This window comes from Hyalella azteca, unplaced genomic scaffold (assembly GCF_000764305.2).
Source record: "Hyalella azteca isolate HAZT.00-mixed unplaced genomic scaffold, Hazt_2.0.2 contig2883, whole genome shotgun sequence".
Lineage (NCBI taxonomy): Eukaryota > Metazoa > Arthropoda > Malacostraca > Amphipoda > Hyalellidae > Hyalella > Hyalella azteca.
In genome coordinates, this window is record NW_025933141.1 from 494 (window position 1) to 22171 (window position 21678).

The following is a 21678-nucleotide window of genomic DNA, read 5'->3' on the forward strand; positions in this document are numbered from 1 at the left end:
AAAATTACTCCGAAAACAGTCTCAAGGTTCTGACAAATCCAGTAGTTTGAAGGTTGATGGCTGGGGTCCTATCCTTAATGATGAGGGCCTCAGCTATCATGAGTCGGTTGGCGTCGGGGCATCTCATGACGACGCTGGTGCATTCCTCCAGCACCGTACGAGTGATGGTCTCCTTGTGGGCTTCCATCAGGTGGTTCCTTGGTCCACCAGACTGAAGGTGGCACGTGAGACGTCGGCTTAATGTCGTAGTAGTGAGCCCGATGTGGTCCATATTGGGGAGAACTCTACAACCTTCTCTATTGCAAGAAAATTTATAGACTACATTGGTCTCTTAGAAAACTCCCCTTTTTTGCAGGGGTTATTGTTCATTACAAGATTCTGTATTTTCTTGTTTTTGTAATAAATCAGTAGTTTAATTTTATTATTAGTTACGTTCACGATGTTGTTGTGAACGATAGAATGAAGGATCCGTTCATCTGCTTTATAACATCTAGCTAGTAGTAGTAGCTAGCAGTAGGCAGTTAAAAGGAGACACGTGTCGAGAAACATGATAGTACCTTTAATGCTGTGTCTGTTGCTGTTTATGAACGCTGCAATTATCAACGTGTAAAAATTTTCATCAATGTATGTATTTTCATAAATGTATGTTAACCAATGTCATACCGCTCCCTGAATAAAATCGTCGAAAAAGAGTGTCCATCAATGCCCTCGAAGATCTGCAAGTGATAGTTTACGCAACGCAAACGGTATGCGAACGATCACTACAGTATAAGCCTTTTTATTAAGCCTACATATTATGTAGGCTTAATAACTAGCAAAACACGAAAATGAAGGCGCCTCTACAGGCGCCGTAGAGGAAAATCGAGATATTTTGTATTTCCCGAAGCAGCTGATGGTGAATCAGTCTGTATTGGAATTATAAAGTCATCTTAGCGACCCTACTATATGTGGTACAACAAAGAGGTAAAATTCTAACCTGATATTTGATGTTAATTTTGATGATATCACAATTAGGTAAAGTGTCCCAATGTACTCCAAGGACAGTCCCACTGTATCCCTGGTCGGGTTACTGTGGGGCATTTTGTTTCATTTTATGTTTTTATTATTTCTAGTCAATGGGACAGTTCTGATCCTTGCTCAGGCTGTTAGCAATGTAAACATGCATGTAATGCTTACTTTTACTTGGAATTTCGTATCTAAAAATATAACCTAGTTATTTTTCATTTAAGTTTTTTTTCATGTACCCCATTTGCCCCTACATAATCGCATCCACAATATGGTCACTTTATCGCCATGTCAGGTATCAGTAAACAATTTCAGCGGATGACTGGATATTCGATCGATAATTATGGTGAAACTTGCCAATATCGGCAGTCCTCGATAGCTCGCACTCGAAGTCCATGAAGTACGCCAAAGCTGGTTGACGAAGTATTTTAGAGGGTTGCTCACTGAAGGACGTTCTAAAATTTTATTCATACCCTGGAAAATGCCCCTCAATTATTTGTGCATGTTGAATCTTGTTGAAAACTGTCCATGCAATTTGTTGTTCCAGTTCATCAGTTAAATCAGTGAACTATTGAGATGGAAGGAATCCAATCGTCACACTATTTATCCATGAAATGAGTCAGTTTAACATTGGATCACCTCAGTTTCGTAACTATGCAGATTAATTCCGTGTGCGAAGTTCTTCTTCGACAGGGTAAAAAAGTTTCTGCAATGAATCTGCTTTATTAAGTCCACGAAATTTCAACATAATAACTTGAAACAAGTCAACCAATTAAACTGGTTTGAAACAGTTTATTAGATTGGACCAGTTTGTTTGGTTCTTTTTTGAACTAGTTTAGAAAATATCCAAATTGTGAGGCACCGATGAACTTCCGGCGAAATCTGCAAATCCCAAAAAAGCAGGAGCGTCGTGAGTCGTGTCCATGATGGCCATGCGGGGAGCTACGCCATAGCGACTTGGAGGCACACAATGAGCCGCGCGAACTGTAATGCGCAACACAATACATTATTATTATTACTCAGGAGTAAATATTCAAGTACAGCATCGAGATAAAGAACGATAAAATGTGCGTTTTGGCACGACTACGCACGGCCTTTTTGAGAGGTGCGATGAACAATTGTAAAGAAGAGTCTGACTTCCTCAACTGATATCCGAACAACAAGTGAAGCTTTAGAAGAGGCTTGGGCGACTCGTAAATAGCGCATATTCAAATTAATCCTAATTTGTCAGCTTTCAACTGTGCTTCAAACCTCAATGTTATTTTGGGATATTTCGAGAATCACAGAACACGTTTGAGGAGAAGCATCACTCATGCGCCAAATTAAGCCCGTTCGAAACTTTATAAAAGCATTGAATCTTACAGCATGGAATGGAAGTACGAAAAGCTCAGGACAGTTACATTTGTTAAGATATGTTGGTCATTTCTACTGTTAATTTAATTTGAATTTACTTGGAGCTGATTCGTAGTAGATGGTAAATAACTATGGTGCGCTCTATATGTTTATTAAACTAGGGCGCTGGCATTATATATATATATAGTCGCTCATATATTCTCCCGTCATTTTTTAATAGAAATTTAGAAAAACTTTAGTAGTTAAGTTTAGAAAAAAGAATTCTAACGAGAACTCGCGCTTATCTCAGAGTCAACGGTACTCTTCTTTCAATTTTATTTGCAGTATTATCTTGTAGAAGTAAACGTATGGGATATTGCTTTAAATCTGGACAGTTTAAATTTTTGCAACGCACATTTAATTTATTCTTTGATGCCCGATCTATAAACGGCAAATCATCAATGAACAAGTTTTCGTTATTCAGACATTTTTTTATTTTTTAAAAGACGTTTCAAGATTACGAAAAAAATGTGTAAATGTTTTTTAAATTTTAATATGAATAAATAGGAAATGAAAAAATCCAACAGTCAACTTTAGCTGCAACATGCGATACATGCGGCCTTAGGTGAACAATCCCGACATAAGTAAGCTGACGCGATACTGCTGGCGAGATCAACGAAACAGCTACCTACTCTTTGGTTATCCACTTATAGTTGTTTGGTTAAATTAATGTGGGTTAGGTTATGATGCTGTGTCAAGACAGATTTAATTTAAAAAATAAGGTGTAACTTTTCTCTAAATTCAAATCAGTCCAGATTTCAATCATTATCATGAATATAGAGAGTAATAAACGCAAACAACTCACGTTGAAATTTTTCATTGTATCAGCATGGCACTTGGTGTAAGCTGTTTGGTATTTTGGAATTCCGTTACATCTGCCACTCAGTACTTTCGAGTTGAAAACAGCAGTGTCAAACTTGCCGTCAGGTGTCACCTGTTGAAATAATAACTTTGTTGAGCGAGTCATGTGAACATTCGTAACAAATTTAACCTTTTTCATTAGATTTTTTTCAGTTAAATTCCAGTAAGTAAAATGTTCTGAATAGAGGTGGGACAAAGTATTAGGCGGGACATTGGAGGACATCGTATTCAAAAACAACAAAGGTGTGTTAACAAACATCGGATAATTTCGGATAAAAACTAATGAAAGCTTTTCAACTACGCCTTAACTCGTAATTTAGTTACGAAGTAATAAAATCAATAGCTTTAGTTTTATATATGCGTCGCGGATACCGGGGAATAATTTTTCGAATACTAGAGGAAATATTCTTGCCTAGGCTAGAATGTAAAAGTGGTACACACCACGAAACTGCGAACCATTCATCATTGAATTTTATTCGCGCATCACATCCCATCATAGCAAAGGTTTATATGGCCTCATATATTAGATTCCCAAGTTACACTTTTTGTATATGCCAAGTCTCCATCGTATTTACTGATGCAGTTTCTTTTCATTACGCAAAATTTAGGTATGGAGTACAAAAATATAGTAGATTTTCCTGATTCATTTTTTACGTGTTCATGTTAACATCTCCTGCCACACCAGAGAAACAAGAGTTTTCATTGCAGAAATTTTTCCTTGTCGTCTGCACAGGAATTCCATGTTGTCTACTTTCAATTGTTTAGTTATTGAACATTCACCGAATATAGGTAGCATAGAGATAGAAATATAATCTAATTTCAGTTGGGCAAAGATTGATAACTCGTCTAACTCCTGTTGTGTGGGGCGGGAAGATCGTATAGTTTCAGCACGATAGCGATGGTTAACAGCTAGGGTGTCAATCCATAAGTCGTCTAATTTCAGTTGGATTGCAATGGACAACTCGTCCACTATGAGGTAAAATCTGGTAAATCAAGCTTTTCTTCGAACATCTGAGGGGCGAATAGACTCGCATTCCACCGATGATTTACAGAATTGCACAACGGAACATCGTATTTACCAGGCCATTTCTTGACGCAGCGCATTTATAATAACCATTCAGAAACGGGTCACAGAAGGCAGCATCGTAGGTACCGGGATATATACCCGTAAGCCCGCACTGCGGATCTGTGGTAGCAAAAGTGTTAATGAGTGTTTATTTGGAGCTCTCAAACATTAAACATTTGAATAGAAGCATTCGAATAAAAATGTAACTGCACACAGTTTATTGTATTATAAAATCGTTGCCTTGGACTAAACTCGAGGCTGTGAACATGTCAACCTAGTAACGAAAAAACCGAGGACAGTAAATATGAACAATTTTGTTTTTTAGTGCTCACTCGATCCCGGAAGGTTCAACTCTAAATCGGCGAACAATAATACGAATGTAATATCTGACTGTATAATACCTAAATAGCACGAGTGAAATATTTGAGATAGAATAATTTTTGGAACCTGAACGTGATCGATAACTTGATGTAACCGTTACGAGTGACTTCGAAATTTGGAACAGCAATAATCTATAATATTACGCTGTTTTACGAATAATAGCGGTATACTTTATAAAGGCATTAAACTTGCGAGATGTGGCACATTAATCCTGTCCGTCAGCTGGCTTTCGCATCGATAAATAATTTAACGATCTCCTAAAATAACTTTACAGTTTACACAAATCTGCATAGAAAGTAAAAAATAAGGAAACTCAGTTACACAATAAAAGCTGATATTGATCTAAACGGAACCTGCCGCAAACTACTATTTAATTCAACAATATAACATACAGAGTAACAGTAAGATAAAATGCATACTAATACATTAGTAAAAAAATCTAATGAATCTGAATGGCCTTAAAGCTTACACGTCACACGACCTATCACTGCAACGTTTTCAACGCAAATAACATGAATCGCAAAAGGGGCTTACAGCTACGCGGAAGTCGAGCTTGGCGGATAGTTTTCGAAATAACGGAGCAATAAAAACACCAATCTTAATATTAACTCACGTATACACTATACAATCGTTGTGTTTTATAGCCAGCTCTAAATATTAGCCCTGATTTGAACAGACTTGAGGGTCAATAGAAGACACGGAGCGATGTAAGGATTTAATTGACTTAAATATCCCAGGTATCATCATGTATCTAAACGATGTTGCTGAGTTAGGAAAGCCTTTCAATTTATAGATAGAAGATAGGAAACCCTGCAATACTGCAAGTGGAAATACTTAAAAAAATTTGAAATGTTATTAAAATTAAGTGAAACCATTCGTAACAGTTTACCGTTGTAAAAGTTCAACCTTCTCTAATAATATTTCACTGTTGAGATATTTTTCGAGTTTCATTCATTATAAGAGATTTATATTATGTAAGAACTCACATGTTAGAAATTTTTCATAATCCACAGCGTTCTTTGAGTAGCAGTCTCCAGCTGGTATGAGCGAACGTGCCTTTTTCAAAGCACTCAAACAGTCGGTGCTTCTGTGAACGGGTTATCGAATCTTAATTTAAAATAGGAAGACAAAAGCCGTCACTTACCTACACATCTCAAAATATTTTACGAAAGACCATCCTATATAGACAATTAATACCATTATTTTATATTTTTTTATCTCTATTATATGCAAAGTTTGTCAGTGGTTATAGATTTAACATACAGTAGTATGAAAATAGAAAAAAATGTGCCAATGGTGGCATGATAATCAGGTAATACAAATTCTAGTCAGTAATTGTCTAAAAAACATTGCTACAGTCAATTTTATAACTCAAACAATGATTAAAACTGAGAATTTCTTTATGAGTTCATTTTACACTTTTTTTCTATTATCTCTCTGTATATAAGTAAAATTACAGTATGTACATCGAAACGGATACATCATCGGTTAATCCTGTTCGTTGATACTATTATAATCATTCTTGCAACTTTTGTCATCAACTTAACTTAAAATGTTATCAGTCGTCTTGACCCAAGTATGGAAATCCATCCTTAAAAATTATATGCAAGGATAATTTATTCTCAAAGATTCATTTGTCGACTCAAACAAAGCAAATCAACGAAGTATGGTTATCACAAAACACTTACGACTGCGCAGACGCTGCCGCTACGACAGCGAATAGAAGCAAAAGTGCACGAGCCATCTTCTTCTCTCAGCGATGCGGGACTGCGCGGAGTGTCTCGAGACAGTCGAGGTTTCTGCTCCATGAGACACTGGAGCCTGGCGCTCTTCTTATAGTCTGTGTTGTTGTTGGATCAGGTGCGATATGACGAAGCGTCTAAAGCTGATCATTCTGTGGGGATTTACAAGATGGATGATGAAGGTGATGCCAACTCATGTAATTTTATAAATTACAAATTTTTCGTGAATTAACTATTCCTCGCTTATGAAAGGAGTCAATGCTTAGGAAGAAGATCACCTTTGAAGATAGGAATTGTGATTAATTTGGTTATGGGCTTATCTATGCTTATTATTTCCAATCCTAACTATTACATAATAGTTATTAAAAGTTCCGTAAGAATCAGAATTGCATTAGAAGTGAAAGGTATGGAGGATGTATTACAGTTTGTAGTCATTTATGAAATATATGCAATAGTGGCTCATACTTATGCTGTAAAAAGAAGTTTTGCGATCTCGAAATTTGATAAACTGTCTTGCACCTCTGTAATGATGGCAATAGACATGTAATCGTTTAATGTTAGCATAAGTTAGTCATCGAAAAAAAATGTGGGCAATAGCCATGCATATAAGCAATTCAGTCCTTAATAGGCGTCAATTCTCAAACTGAACAGTAAGTCGCGTATTCTTTATAATAATCAAACATTCCAGGAATGTGTGCAATCACCTTGGAACCTAGCTCTTAATAATAATTTATTTAAGCCCTATTAATCGCTTTATTTTAAACAAATTTATGATGCATTTCTATTTTTTATCTTTTTAAACTCCACATCTCCTCTGATGAAGATTTTGTTAAATCCTGAATTTTCGCAAAACAACAACAATTTTAGTTGCACAGAACGCAATATTTTAGACGTTTAAATGGAAAATAAACATTGGCCTCTGGATTTTACTCTCATAATTACAAAACTGAACTAAAATAATTATAAATTGTCAGAAAAATAATTATAATTATATACTGTATATCAGATATTAATAAGCTAAACAAAAATTATTCCAAAAAATCGCCGTGTCATAATTACAGATAACCAAGTAAATTACACAGCAAGACTTTACAAATAATACATGAATATATATGACTAATTTACGTACGCGAATTTCAAATGGTAGTGATTTTCAGTAATTTTTTCAGTAAATGTTATTGTTTGTCCACGAAATTTAAAGGTAATGTGAAATTGAATGTTTAATATTGTCGGGTGCGAACAATATTCGATATTTTCAATTAATTTAGAAGATTGTTCATGTAAAAAAATAGAGTTCAAGTCAACAAAATGGAAAAGGCAAATTCACAATAATAATGATTACAAATAGTTTCATCGCAAAAATTTTAATGGATTATCCTACCTAAGAATTCGTCAAGTTTCAGCAAAAAATGAATCATATACAATTCATTTGAAACCCGAAACGGTGCCATGAACTGAAGTATGTAATACAAAGAAATATAATAATTGTCAATGAAAAAATGTTCACCCACAAATGACTACATTTGAAATAGATCCCCGTGTATCCATGATATTCTATGAAGAAGAGCCTGACAGCTAAGCCATAATCAATCAAGTTAAATGTAGTGGAGGTTGTAATTTTTTGTAATAAATCTTCTTAATTACTTTAGGTGTTCATTAAGTTGTATTCAGATCAATTTCAAATCTCGTCCTCGACATCTCATGTTTGTTCAATTGTTCGAAGCCTGGACGGATGTCTAACAGAGTGCATCGTTCAAAGATCGTTACTCAGATAAACCTTGATGTTAAGTTATATTAAGAAGATTTATGTATGTCAGGGATTAATATATCATGGACATAACTTCACTAAGAGTTTATGATACAACACCTAACGTAGATACAAGTGTTTTTCCTCAACAAAAGGCATCATTAGGGAACATCGTTGAAAAGAACGATGCGAGCGATAGATCATAAGAGCTCCAGGCTGATAACATGAACTTACTTATAAAGACCACATCTAAGATCGTTCAAGAGAACATTAGAGATTTGATCTTTATGGCGTGTGAGAAGAGTTCAGCATTTAGAATCATCAGCTTGTCATTGACTGTTCATTAGGCGCGGTCATTATTTGACTTCTGACGATCGATCACTTGAATGGAACTGATCCTATACCTTAGTGACGCGCCGGAAATATATAAAAGTATCTTCATATATATATGCCTCGTGGAATGGAGCATCTACATTGCGAAATTTTCGATTATTTTTCGTATAATTTGTCGAGCATTGCAAAAAAAATAATTGATGAGATTTCGAGAAAAAGTTATTACTTCTGAAGTGGTGTTTGATTGAATATCTGAAAAAAGCATAGGTTCTGCGGTATTCATATATTTTCGGATTTCGGAGCGTTCAATTCAGCGGATTGTACTGTGGATGCGTAATTTACATACCATTCTATATCTCATTCAAGATGAGGTTCTTCCTCAATTGAATAGATGAGATTTAGCCACGCTTTTTGTCACAATGTTAGGGTTTTATAGAGCAGATTTTAATTCATCAAGTATTTTTATATTCGACAAGTAATTTTAGGTTTAGAGGAATCTGTTTATTGCGTGCACGGGTTAGGAATAGCAGGCTTGTCATTGTTGTGCGGAACCGTGAAGGAGGTGGGTGTCGTGTGTCATCATGGTAGCTAAGGATCTGTAAAATCTTAATCTGTAAACTATGGTGGAAATATATTCTGTGTTTGTCTAAAATTAGGTTATTCAATTTTGTATTTATGTATTTATTTGTATTTATTTATGAGTCCATTAGGTTGCACTGGTTGATTTGTTATTGATGTATTTTCAGGGAAGCCTCGAGACTTAAGAATTACACCTTTTAACTAAGAACTCTCGTATGACTTGAGCCCTGGGAGAAGGGGACAAAGGGAGTTGAAGGACGACACGAGCCATAAATGAGCAAGTGTTTGGGCCTAGCTGGCATAAGGATTGAGCCCACAACATATTTGGCGCCGTGACTTGCGTAAATGTACAGTTAACGTCCCTTCTCAAGTCACGACGAAGAATCACATGTGAGGCTTTCCTCTGGATCGGTTGCGTGGTTGTCAGAAAGGTGAGATTTCACAGGCCATTGAAATACTGTTCAGAATGGCAACTGCGTTAAATGAGAATAATGGTGACGCTGAACAGGATGACGATAACTTTATTCGTGTAAACCTTGATGCCGCTAAACAGAATGAAGATGACTTTGTTCGTGAAAACCTCGATTATATTGATACGTTTTTAAAGAATTTGCAAAAACGTGATGGTGCATTAACAGTAGAGACAGCTCAACGTGTAAATGAGTTTCAGACAAACTGGAGCCAGTATTTCACAAATAAGAGCGTTGTCGCCCCGACGCACGGATTAGAGGGCACTAGTGAGAGGCATCAGGGAGAACGTAATTCTACTAGACGGGTAGTTGGTGTAAATTCAAGGTGGCCCGTGAGATTTGACGTCGCTGATTCTAGTGATTCGTCGCCCGAAGAAGATGAGCAGCAAGAGGAATGTGTAAGAGGATCGACTAGTTCGGAGATAGCGAATCGGAGGAATGATAAGCACCCAAGGAAGCGCTAAAGCATTACTGACTCTGAAAATTGGAAGGCTATTTTAGGAAAGATAAACAGTAAAGTGCCGGTGCTGGAAAAATACACCGAGGAAGGTGGATTGCCCTTGGATAAGTATTTCGTGAAGTTCGAGTGCCACTGTGAACAGAACCTGAGAGGAGATCGTAATTCGTGGATAGGAGAATTAGAACAGCATCTTCTGGATAAGACCTTAAAAGCATTTCGCTCCCTGCACGATGTGAATGACTCTTATGACGCAATCAAAAACAAGCTGTGTGATTGGTACAGGGACCACAGTGAAGTGAGGCGTGAGCGAAATAAAGCTTTATTCAAATCAGCCCGACCAGATCCGAATGAGTCGATGTTTTTGTTTAGCAGCAGACTCGAGCGACTGTTTAAAATCGCTTATCCAAGGAAGCACGTTAATGTCAGTAGAAAGCTATGTGAAAAGTTCATTGCGTCATCGCCGAAACGATTTGCGAAGATTTTGAAATCACAGGTCATGATGTGTAAAATCAATGGAGCACCGATGAAGTGGACTATGTTACAGAAGTGCGCGCGTCACTATGACGTGGAACGCGAGAGAGAGGGAGCAGCGAGTCATGATAGTGCAGATGAAGATTTCACAGTCAATGTTCTCCAGAAGAAAAGAGACGCCGTTGTTCAAGTTGAGGCGCCAGGCTTCGTATCAAGGAATGACATTCAGTCTTCCTACGCTCGCGGTGCACCCAATGTTAGCTTTCGAAGAGCATCAGAGCATTATACAGCAGGTCGGGGCGTGTCTAACGTGCCCCAGAACCCGTGGCGTGGCCCAGTGAACCATCCGACGAGTTACAGGAATGACGCTTGTACGTTTTGCAACAGAGTTGGCCACGAAAGGACTGGATGCCGCTCGCGGTTGGGATTATGTTTTGGTTGCGGAGGAGCCAACCATGTTCTACGTGATTGCCCGAACAGGCGCCAAGCAACCAACCCTCGCCAGATCGTCAGGTCGTCGCATCAGTCGTCGCGTCCACCCACAAGGAACGAAGAGGTTAACAGAAGGTCGTATCCTTTAAACCTACAAGCTCCGACCCGAGAGAGGTGAAGTTGGGGCGTGGAAGCAATTGGAAATCCTCTCCACAGTCTCTGCCTCTGCGCAACCGGTTCGAGGTCTTAAACGACGAAGTTGGTGGGCTTGATGAACGAGACACAATTATAAGTGCAAAACCCGCTACAATTATTAATGACGTAACTTCAAGTGTAATAACTAATCGTGATAAAACTGAGGAAATTGGGGGAACTACCCTTCCTGAAATCAGTAAGGGGTCGGCATCAAATGAGATTGGTGTTTCACAGACGTCTTCATCAGTGCAGGCGAAATCAAGTGATAACGTCGTAAACATCGCTTTTCTGCCAGCTAAACTCTTGGTCATCCCGGTGAATGTTGAGGAGCAAGATGCTAAAGCATTAATTGAGAGCGGAGCCTCGCTCAACATCATCAAGGCGTAATTCATCTCCACCGCTCACCCGTTCACGAACAAGTCTCAGATCGTCAGAGGTCTCGGAGGAACAGAGGTCCACGCAGCAGGTACAGCAGAGATCAAGGTAGACTTATTTAATAAGAACATGCCGGTTAAATTTATTGTTGTGCCAAACGAGTCTATGGATTATGATCTTATTTTGGGAGTTCAATTCTTGAGACAGGAGAAAGTGTCAATTGACATAAAAAGGAGAAGACTATCTAAAGTCAACTCTGATGAATCCCGAATCGATTGGTATTTTGATGCAGATGGGCATGTGATTGCCACTAAATACGAAAATGTTCCTGTGTACTCTGCCGTAGACGTAAAGTTGTCTAGGGGGGGGTGTAGTCACTCCTATTGCTGTCGACAGTTGTTATGATTCGGGGGCTGGCGCAAACGTAAGATTCTTGTACGAAGGTAAAAATAAGCACAAAATGCAAGGACTTGATGGGCTTGTCGAGTTTAATGAAAATCGAGCAAGCATTGTTTTGTGTTGTACGGGATGTGCGAGTAAAATAGTTCGGAAAGGAGACAGAGTTGGCAGAGTATCTACAATCATAGTTAGATGAGCCGTATGATAGTGATCTATGGACGCCTGATAATATTAGGAGTAGAATTGCACTAGGAGAGTCTCTGTCAGAGGTCGAGAGAGATGCTGTATATGACGTCTTGATGAAGGCGCGTGAAGCCTTGAGTCAGGGAGATGAAGAAATAGCGGATCGGCATTTCAGAGAAGTATGCAGCAAATTTTGTCGGAGTTTTGTTTCAGTAATGTGATAGTATACATAGATGACATTTTAGTGATGAGTGAATCCTTTGACGAACATTTGGAGCTAGTACGAAAGGTTTTGCACACTCTTAAATTAAATGGTATTAAAATTAAAGTAGACAAATGTGAATTTTTCAAACATCAGGTAACTTTTCTTGGTCATGTTCTGTCAAATGAGGGAATAAGAAAGTCTCCAAAGTTTACTAGGAAAATTTTGGAATATCCAAAGCCAAAGAATGTTTCAGAGATGCGCCAGTTTTTAGGACTTGTTAATTTTTTACGCAAGTTTGTAAGCAACTGTTCAGTAATAACCAAACCTCTCGGTGAACGAACTAGTGGTCCCAAAAAGCAGATATTGAGCTGGACGAGTGAGATGAATGAGGCGTATGAAAGGGTGCGACAAGTGTTGCTGGATGACGTGTGTTTGAGTTTCCCGGATTATAGAGAGTGCGCTAATAAGTTGGAGTTGTTTGTGGATGCGTCGGGTGTTGGAGCAGGTGCACGTTTGGTTCAAAAACAGGGGGACAAATACCGGACGATTGGTTATTCATCCATGACGTTCTCAGCTGCACAAGTTCGTTATTCTACTATAGAAAGAGAATTAGTAGCGATTAGATGGGGTGTTCAAGCGTTTAGGGCATTTTTATTCGGGGTATCTTTTATCTTGTACACCGATCACAAGCCCTTAATATATTTGCACAATATGGCGCGGGATAATTCCAGGTTGATGCGCACGTTGAACGATTTAGCAGAGTTTGATTTTGTTATAAAGTATTATCCCGGGAAAGAAAATGCCGCTGCTGACACGATGTCCAGGGTAGTGAATGTGCCAGTGAATGATCAGGAAGTGTAAATTGTCGCTGACGTTCTACCTAAGGGCATGCAGGTAGTTCAGAATGTTGAGGGCGGGGGATATTCACTCTTTGTGTCGTTGCACGTTTGCTTATCTGATGTTGATGTTCCTCTGTTTAGAGACGTTCCAGAGAATCATGGAGCACTGCGACGAATGTTAGTGGATCATCTGGTTAATAATCAGAGTAGATTCAACGTGAAAGCTGACCGTACTTTTCGTGAACGCATGAAGTTGATGCGGAGGCAAGGTCAGTTGCCATCCGAAGAAATGTTGTTTGTTGCTTGTGATGCGTTTGGAGTGGAAATTCATGTGCACCACGGTACTAGTTGGCCGGTAGTTTATAAAATAGATTCATATACCAAATGTCCAACTATTCACCTCCAATGTAAAGCAGGCATTCATTTCAATCCACTTTTCTACAAGAGAACGGTACCATTCTCTGTGCAAGATAACAGCAAGAATGTTACTTATGTGACATCGCCTAATATTGTTTTCCATTCACTTATTCAGAATGCGGAGGTGACTGAGTCGAGAATATGTGTGGTCTCCCGGAGTTATTGTCAGCATGCAGCGCTACCAACGGGCACGTGTACTGTATCCGTTGGGCCTGTATCTTTGTGTGCACTTTTTGACATTGGGGCTCAGATAAGCGTAATTAGTGAAACTGCGCTGGAGATTTTGCGAGACAATCGTGTACTGGTAGTTGTAGATGAAACTTCTGGTACAACAATATGCAGTATAGATAACAGCAAGATTTCTGTGCTAGGCGCTGTGCACCTGCAGATTACGATAGCTCAGATACCCGTTCCCACTGTGATTCCGTTTGCGGTAGTTAAAGGGGATGACATGCCGTGCTGTTTGATCTTAGGAGCTAATTTCATCATTCACAATGGCGTGCAACTCAATTTTGACAGAGGAAGTGTCTTGGTTCCTGCACTTGGTTCTGGAGGCGATGAAAGGTTTGTGCCGCTAGATTTAAACTTCGCATGTTCAGATTGTGACAAATTTAGATGTGCAGTTAGCATTTTTTCTGGAATGATTAACCTGGGTGATACTGCTGACCATGAGGAAAGTGATGATTCAATTAACAGTATCAGCAGATGTGTTGAGCCTAGGAGTTTGTGTTTGCCGCGTATTGCCATTGTAGAGTTGCAAAATGATGAAGCAATATCTGTAGTTAAGGGAAAGATTTTGAATAATGTACCTCAGAGATTGTGGACAGAACGAGTAGCATTTCCGTTTAGACGTTTCATGCCCAATTTGCGTGTTGAATCTGACATGTTGTTGTATGATAGACCTAATTGCTCTGTGCCAGTATTGTCTTTACCGTTTGTTGTTAAAGATGTATTCGAAACTCACAATAAGTTGCTCACATTGGAAAACACAAGTTAACTAACATGCTAGCATGTAAATATTTTCATCCTGCGTTGGGTCAAATAGTTGCAGACGTTTGTGTATGTTGTGTTCATTGTCAGCTGTATAAAATTTCTGTCCAACACATTTCACCGCCCATTTTGAAGATTAATGCAGCTGGTCTATTTGATTTAGTTGCTATGGATTTGTTACAATCTGAAACGTCTTCTAAAGGTCATGTGGCGCTTTTGGTAGCAGTCGACCACTTCTCTAAATTTTTAACAGCCATTCCGTTGAAGGATAAACGTGCGTCTTCTGTTGTAACTGCCTTGGCAGAGCAGATTTTACCGCATTTCCCGAAGATTCCTGCCCGGATTTTAACTGACAACGGTCCAGAGTTTCGCTCAGAATCTTTCAATGCAGTTCTCAGTGAGTATAACATTGATCATATTTATTCCACTAGATATAAAGCGTCCAGCAATGGTATGGCAGAGCGTGCCAATAGGACCATCACTCAAATTCTAAAAAGTCTGGCCAGCGATCGACCAAGAGAATGGCATTCCCATGTCAGTAAAGCTGTAATTGTGTACAACAGCACGTGGCATTCTCAAATCAAGGATAGCCCAGGTAATTTTCTTCTCTCTAAGAGTCATGTCTGTGAAGATGCCAATTTGATGGCGCGAGCGGAAGTTAATACTTGGAAAGATTGTCATCCAAAGTTCGAACCATTTTCAGTAGGTCAGAAGGTAGCGCTTAAAGTCAATAGGGTCGGCAATAGACTAGGATATAAGTTGGCATGTAACTATACTGGTCCGTACGTTATTGTGAAAGTTCAAAGTAATGAGGCGACATATGAAATAGAAGACGATGTTCAGTCTATACAGAAGGTGCATCATAGGCAGTTGAAGTTGTGGCACGATTATCCGAAGTGGCTCGCTGATCATATTTCTGTGGGTGCTATGGTTGAGCATGTTGACGTGGAGTCTTCTGATGACAGCTCGTCGTCGGTGGGTTGCGTGGATGCATTTTCGAGTGGTTCAGATTCCGAAACCGATACTGGACTGGTGGTGTCGAGTTCAGCCATGTCGTATTTTCATTCAGGGGATGAGGGTGTTTTGAATGGTAATAATAGTTGCTATTTAGATTGTGAGGAGCCCACTAGTCCTATCCTGCCTGATGAAGGTTTCGCTGAGCACGACAAGAGTAGTTTACCCGATTGTAATTCATTAACGCGTCTCCGATTTTGGTTTTATGATATAAAAGCTAGGTTCTTCTTGTTTTCGGGTTTGCACAGTTCACAATCAGGTTCTAATGTTATAGAGACGACCAGGTTTGAAGGTTTTAATGCAGAACTGGATTCTGTGAGCTGGAATATAGAAAATGAAACCGTGGATGACGTAAATATACCAGAGCGACGCGCTTCCACACCTTTGGATGGTCAGCAGATGCATGAACTTTCGACGCATGGGTCGTCAATTCGTACTTGGAAATGGCGTCAGCGGAGATGAGTCGCTTGATAATTTCATAGCATGGCTCGAACAGTCGGTCGCAGTTCAAGAAGATTTGGTAGATCGTGTGAGGATCGTTCGCGATCCCTAAATGATGGTTGGACTTACGATGGTTCAGATATAGTCGGGATGGATAACGTGGTTGGCGATAACGTAGGAAGTGATATTTTAACTAACATGCATGAACATTTGGTGTACCTGAAGTCGGGTATATGCGATTATAAGGCCAGCGATAGCCGTGGGACTAGCTCGTGGCGTAAAAGGTCCGAAGCGTCTCCTGGCGATGTTTCGCAGGAACAGGAAGAAGTATCTGACATCGTTCCCGAAATCGTCACTCGCGCAAGAGATGAAAATAAGAGATGGAGGAGATCACAAGGTCCTGCGGAGGAATACCCACGTGTGCAATCCAGGACTCTTGAATATCGCAGCAAGTAATTTCGCGTACATTTTATGTGACGTCTTGAGTATCTTGAGCATTGTATTTTACTAGTGGCGGCAGTTGAATTTGTAAATATACGTTTTATTTCGTAGGACGCGAATTGTATATTGGTCTGTGATTTTTTTAAATGTGTTATTAGACGTTAAGTTGAATAAAGGTCCTTAAGTGTAAGCGGTCTAATATTAAGGTTACCCAATGTAACGTTAGGTCTTGCACGTGTGCTTGTAAATTCTTGAAATATTTGCCGAGATGGGTTTAAAGTGCAATACTGTGCATTGCACTTGAGGGGGGGTAATGTTAGGGTTTTATAGAGCAGATTTTAATTCATCAAGTATTTTTATATATGACAAGTATTTTTAGGTTTAGAGAAATCGGTTTATTACGTGCACGGGTTAGGAATAGCAGGCTTGTCATTGTTGTGCGGAACCGTGAAGGAGGTGGGTGTCGTGTGTAATCAGGGTGTGTGTAAATAGGCGTGAAATCTTAGGCTTTAAACTATGGTGGAAATATATTCTGCGTTTGTCTAAAATTAGGATATTCAATTATGTATTTCTGTATTTATTTGTGTATTTACGTATTTATTTGTATTGATGAGTCCATTAGGTTACATTAGTTGATTCGTTACTGATGTATTTTCAGGAAAGCCTCGAGACTTAAGAATTACATCTTTTAACTAAGAAACTCTCGAATGACTTGAGCCCTGGGAGAAGGGGAGAAAGTGGGTTGAAGGACGACACGAGCCATAGATGAGCAAGAGTGTTTGGGCCTAATTGGCTAAAGGATTGAGCCCACAACACGGCGACGAGGCATTAATAGTTACTTATTCCGTTCCGCTGTTGATCTTATTAGAATTAATTCAATATTTAATTCATTCATCATTTACTTCATTCATTAACCAATAAGACCACCGGATGTCGTATTAGAATTCATCGCAACCCGAAGATACTCACATCTCATCCTGGGCACCTTACAGAAGAGCTTTATTGCCGTGAAGAAATTTGCGCTGAATAACATCCGCCTATGATGCTTTATTTTATTCGTTTTATTATTCCATGTTTCCTGCCATTTCTGTTTAAACTTTGCACAATTTTACCACGTTATAATCGTAACAAGTGTAAGTATGGTTTCAACTATGCAGTACAAGGTTTAAAAAGCATATTGCATTCTAAAAAAAATTGCCGGTGGGTTAGGCATTTCAATTCATGATACAGGCATTTCTCTTGTTGCAATATTCATTGCCATCAGACTGCGATAAAATATCTCCACATAGATTTATATTTGTATTGCTATATACCTAAATATATAAATAATAAATACACTGGTTAACTTAGTACCATCAAAAATGTACATTTAATTTATATCAAGTTTGTCCCCAAAATTTATTAACATCCTTTAATGAACTTTCATAACAGAGCGAGATAATTGAGTATTAACGCAACAGATTCCACCAGCACTGAAAAATGGTTCGTTGTTCCCGAACCATTAGAATTACCATTATTCGCGAACCATTATTCAGATGGATCAAGTCAAGCTTCCCTGATGCAAGCACTGCACATTTAGCCCGCTTTTTTAATGGCTTGAAAAATGTAGCCTAGAGAAACTATTTTTCGTCTGAATAAACTCGAGTTCGTTCAATAGCAATCAGAGTACGAATATCGTGCCGAGTATTTTATCATTGTCGTAATTTCGAACTGAATTTGTTGCCTCTTCTTGGTCGTCACTAAAAGGTAAGAGCCAAAGTTCCGGGAATCTTCCAGTCTTGCGGGCAGATTTGACCAAAGAACTAAACAGTCACGGCAAATCCCTTCGCTGGTCGCTGGCTTCTGATCATCGAATGATTCGGTCCGTCCCGCGGCGCGGCAGATTTCGTGGTCAAGTACCGAGACGTGCATGAAATTACGCCTGAAATAAAAATTGAAATTAAATTAGAAATTTGCTCAATTTGGCGACCCGCTTTTGTTCACCTGTGAACTGAAAACTCGATTCTCGTTCTGAAATCTGGGTAGACTTCCATGATTAATTTTCGTATTATAATAGGACAGAACTTAATTTTTGTGCGTTTCGTGCAGTGTTGTTTCATCTGAAAATGAGTATGGAAGAAATGTACATAGCGCGCTATTACCGGCTGCTTGTCGCCGTCCTGGCAGCAGGGACGACCCACGCAGCGGCGGACGTGTACGTGACGAAGCTGGACGATGAGCAGCTGCACAGCCCCGTCAGCGAGACGCTGCACGTCATTGACGAGTGTAAGTGCAGCTAAATTATTTCTATTATCTTCACTTACGTTAGTCATATATTGATCTCTGAACGAGTGCATAAAACTTCATAGGCGTGTCTACTGCCCAGTATTCAATTCCTACAGTTATAGTTCGATGCCATCTCATTGGGGGGCTTGTATGAACTCTTAATCAATATTTGAGGCGTGATTATTATTGATAGCAATCGCAACATGTCTATAAACAGCATTTAAAGTCTGCTCCGACATTTTAGGTCACTTCTTTTGCAATGCAGATCAACCTAGAGACACGTAGCCGACATATAATGAACTCTGTCTAACAAAAGTGTCCTACAATCAATCTGACCAGTAGTCAATGAGACCGGCAATCTAATCTTCAACAATCTGGCCGGCAATGTGACATGCATCAATGTGATGGGGAATTCGATCATCCCCCTCGTAAAATCAATATATTTCCACCATAAATCTAATTCTTGCATAGTTTCGATGTATTTCTCGAATTTTTCTATGTGTGCATCGATTACGTGAAGAATCACTCAAGCAAAGGCTTAAAAATACGTCTATTATCTCGTGATTCTCACACTTTCATGTCTACGGCACATAAATTTATCCATGGTTCGATAAAAAGTCTAATTCATTTGTTGACATGCCATATTAATCGATAGTTGAGGTTCGAGGCAATTCATCGCCTGCACGTCAGTAGTAGAAAGTAGATGCTATAGTGAAATCTGTTTTGAGAAGCTCTAGCTTGTTCACTATTTTCTCGGAAGTCGATCTACAATCGACGATCACAAGCATCCTAAAACAGCTTAACCCAGTGGGATGACGAGCGCAACAAGAGCACTGCCCAAGAGCACTCTGACCATCCTTGACTGGAATCAAGCTCCAGTAACGTTTAGTTTTGTATCCTTGCTACACTGAGTGCCTATTGCGATGCGCGCGGGACTTTGTCGCGCTCTCCTGAACATTCACACTTATTGTCACGGCAAACCTATCTCCTCCTAGAGTTTTGAAGCTACAGCGATGAGACATATACCATTCGATTCGTAAATAAAATCTCTAGAAACTATCCGGTCAATTTTTTCGATTTCGCTATAGTTTGGATTATGTTTGGCAAAAAGTGGAGGCGGAGGGGTGAAAATTCGAAATTTTTGGGAAATTTTGGAAAATCCCCCCTCCTCCCGAACAAATTCGAAATTAAAAAAAATGGTCGGATGAATTTCAGATATGATTGTTACAAATCGAATGATACGTGTCTCGATGTTGTAGCACCATATTTGTAGGAGAAGATAGATTTTTAAAGTACCCTCTTTTTTCGCCGTTTTCTATGAATTTCCCATTTTCTTTCATTTTTTCGAAAAATTGACAGGAACAAAAAGTTCTTAGATTTCTGTTTACATATGTGTACCAAGTTTCAAAACGATCCAATCGTAAATGAAAATGTTTTCAAAAGAGGGAGACGGATCCCCCTAACGTGTCTGTTGAAAAGAAGCGCAACAAGAGCACTGCATGGCGTCCTGAGCAGAAAGATATGTGAAACATGTACGCATGATTTAAAAAAAGTTACCTCCTCAGCTGTTGCAATTTTCATCTTCCACTCTCGTATCATAGAATTTTCTGAAGCCTTTGGAGAGCCAATTAGGCATATTCGCTGACTCCCTTCATCGAGAAACTCGGGTCAATCCTACCAGACGTATATATTTTACAATCATTCAGGGTAGACACAGATTGATTGCCTGACTTTGAAAACACTTTTCAGAGCATTGAGTAGCTCCGACGTTACGTGATGCTAAGGCTGTTTTCTGTTGATGATGTGAGAACGACACCTCATCGATTGACAGCAGGACACCTATCAACTTTGGTGTTTGCTGAGGCGGCCATTGCTGCAGCTACGACCTTTAGCACCTAATAGGTCCGCACACATCAATACAGAAGTCTCATGATGCTCCATGGTGACTCCAACGTTTGAATGACCACTGCTCGGCCAGGAACCTCTCCGCGCTGCACAGATCAGCGAATTGCTTCGGTTATCAAACGAATTTGGTTTCCTTCGTCCTTTGCTACGATCGTGCACGCTGTCTTTGCTTCTCAAGTTGCACTACAAGAATTTTGCACGCAAACTCGCACATTTTAGACAACACAATTGTGAGGACAGTAAGTCGAAAAATACTGGCCCGTGCAGCGACCTAATTTTCCATCCCAGATTGCTCAAAGAATTAGCATCCGTTCTGGACGGCTTCCATCCCAGATTGCTCAAAGAATTAGCATCCGTTCTGGCCGGCCCATTGACAGTATTCTTTCAAAAAACCTTGAACGAAGGAACTTTGCCGTCCGACTGGAAAAGTTCTGTGAGTGTTCTGCCAGGCCTTCATCAAGTTCTGTGAGTGTTCTGCCTGGCCTTCTTCATGTTCCGTGAGTGTTCTGCCTGGCCTTCTTCAAGTTCTGTGAGTCTTCTGTCTGGCCTTCTTCAAGTCCCGTGAGTGTTCTGCCAGGCCTTCTTCAAGTTTCGTGAGTGTTCTGCCCGGCCTTCTTTAAGTTCTGTGAGTGTTCTGATTAGCCTTCTTCAAGTTCCGTGAGTGTTCTGCCTGGCCTTCTTCAAGTTCTGTGAGTGTTCTGCTTAGCCTTCATCAAGTTCTGTGAGTGTTCTGTCTGGCCTTCTTCAAGTTCCGTGAGTTGTCTGCCGGGCCTTCTTCAAGTTCCGTGAGGGTTCTGTCTGGCCTTCTTGAAGTTCCGTGAGTGGTCTGCCTGGCCTTCTTCAATTTCCGTGAGTATGCCTGGCCTTCTTCAAGTTGCGTGAGTTGCGCTTAAAAACCAAGGGTTTTTCCAGAAGAAACTTTTAGTTAGCGAATGACTTCTCGGATCCAGTTTGTTCCAGAATTAAGTCAAGCACGTTGACAATAGGTCCGGAAATAAAGTTAAACAGCTTAGTCGACGATCTGTACAGGTACGTCGTAACAGACGAATACATGACCCAACATAACTGTA

General features: G+C 39.5%; 1 protein-coding gene across 1 annotated transcript; it reads right to left on the minus strand.

Annotated features, from left to right (window-relative positions):
• Positions 1–1712: 1712 nt before the first annotated feature.
• LOC108674271 lies at positions 1713–6523 on the minus strand. Its single transcript, XM_018162210.2, has 5 exons — positions 6394–6523; positions 5692–5792; positions 4338–4444; positions 3203–3331; positions 1713–1989 (listed from the first exon to the last, which is right to left on the minus strand). The coding sequence occupies exons 1-5, from the start codon at positions 6447–6449 to the stop codon at positions 1948–1950; spliced, it is 435 nt and encodes a 144-aa protein (XP_018017699.1). The 5' UTR covers positions 6450–6523; the 3' UTR covers positions 1713–1947.
• Positions 6524–21678: the final 15155 nt, after the last annotated feature.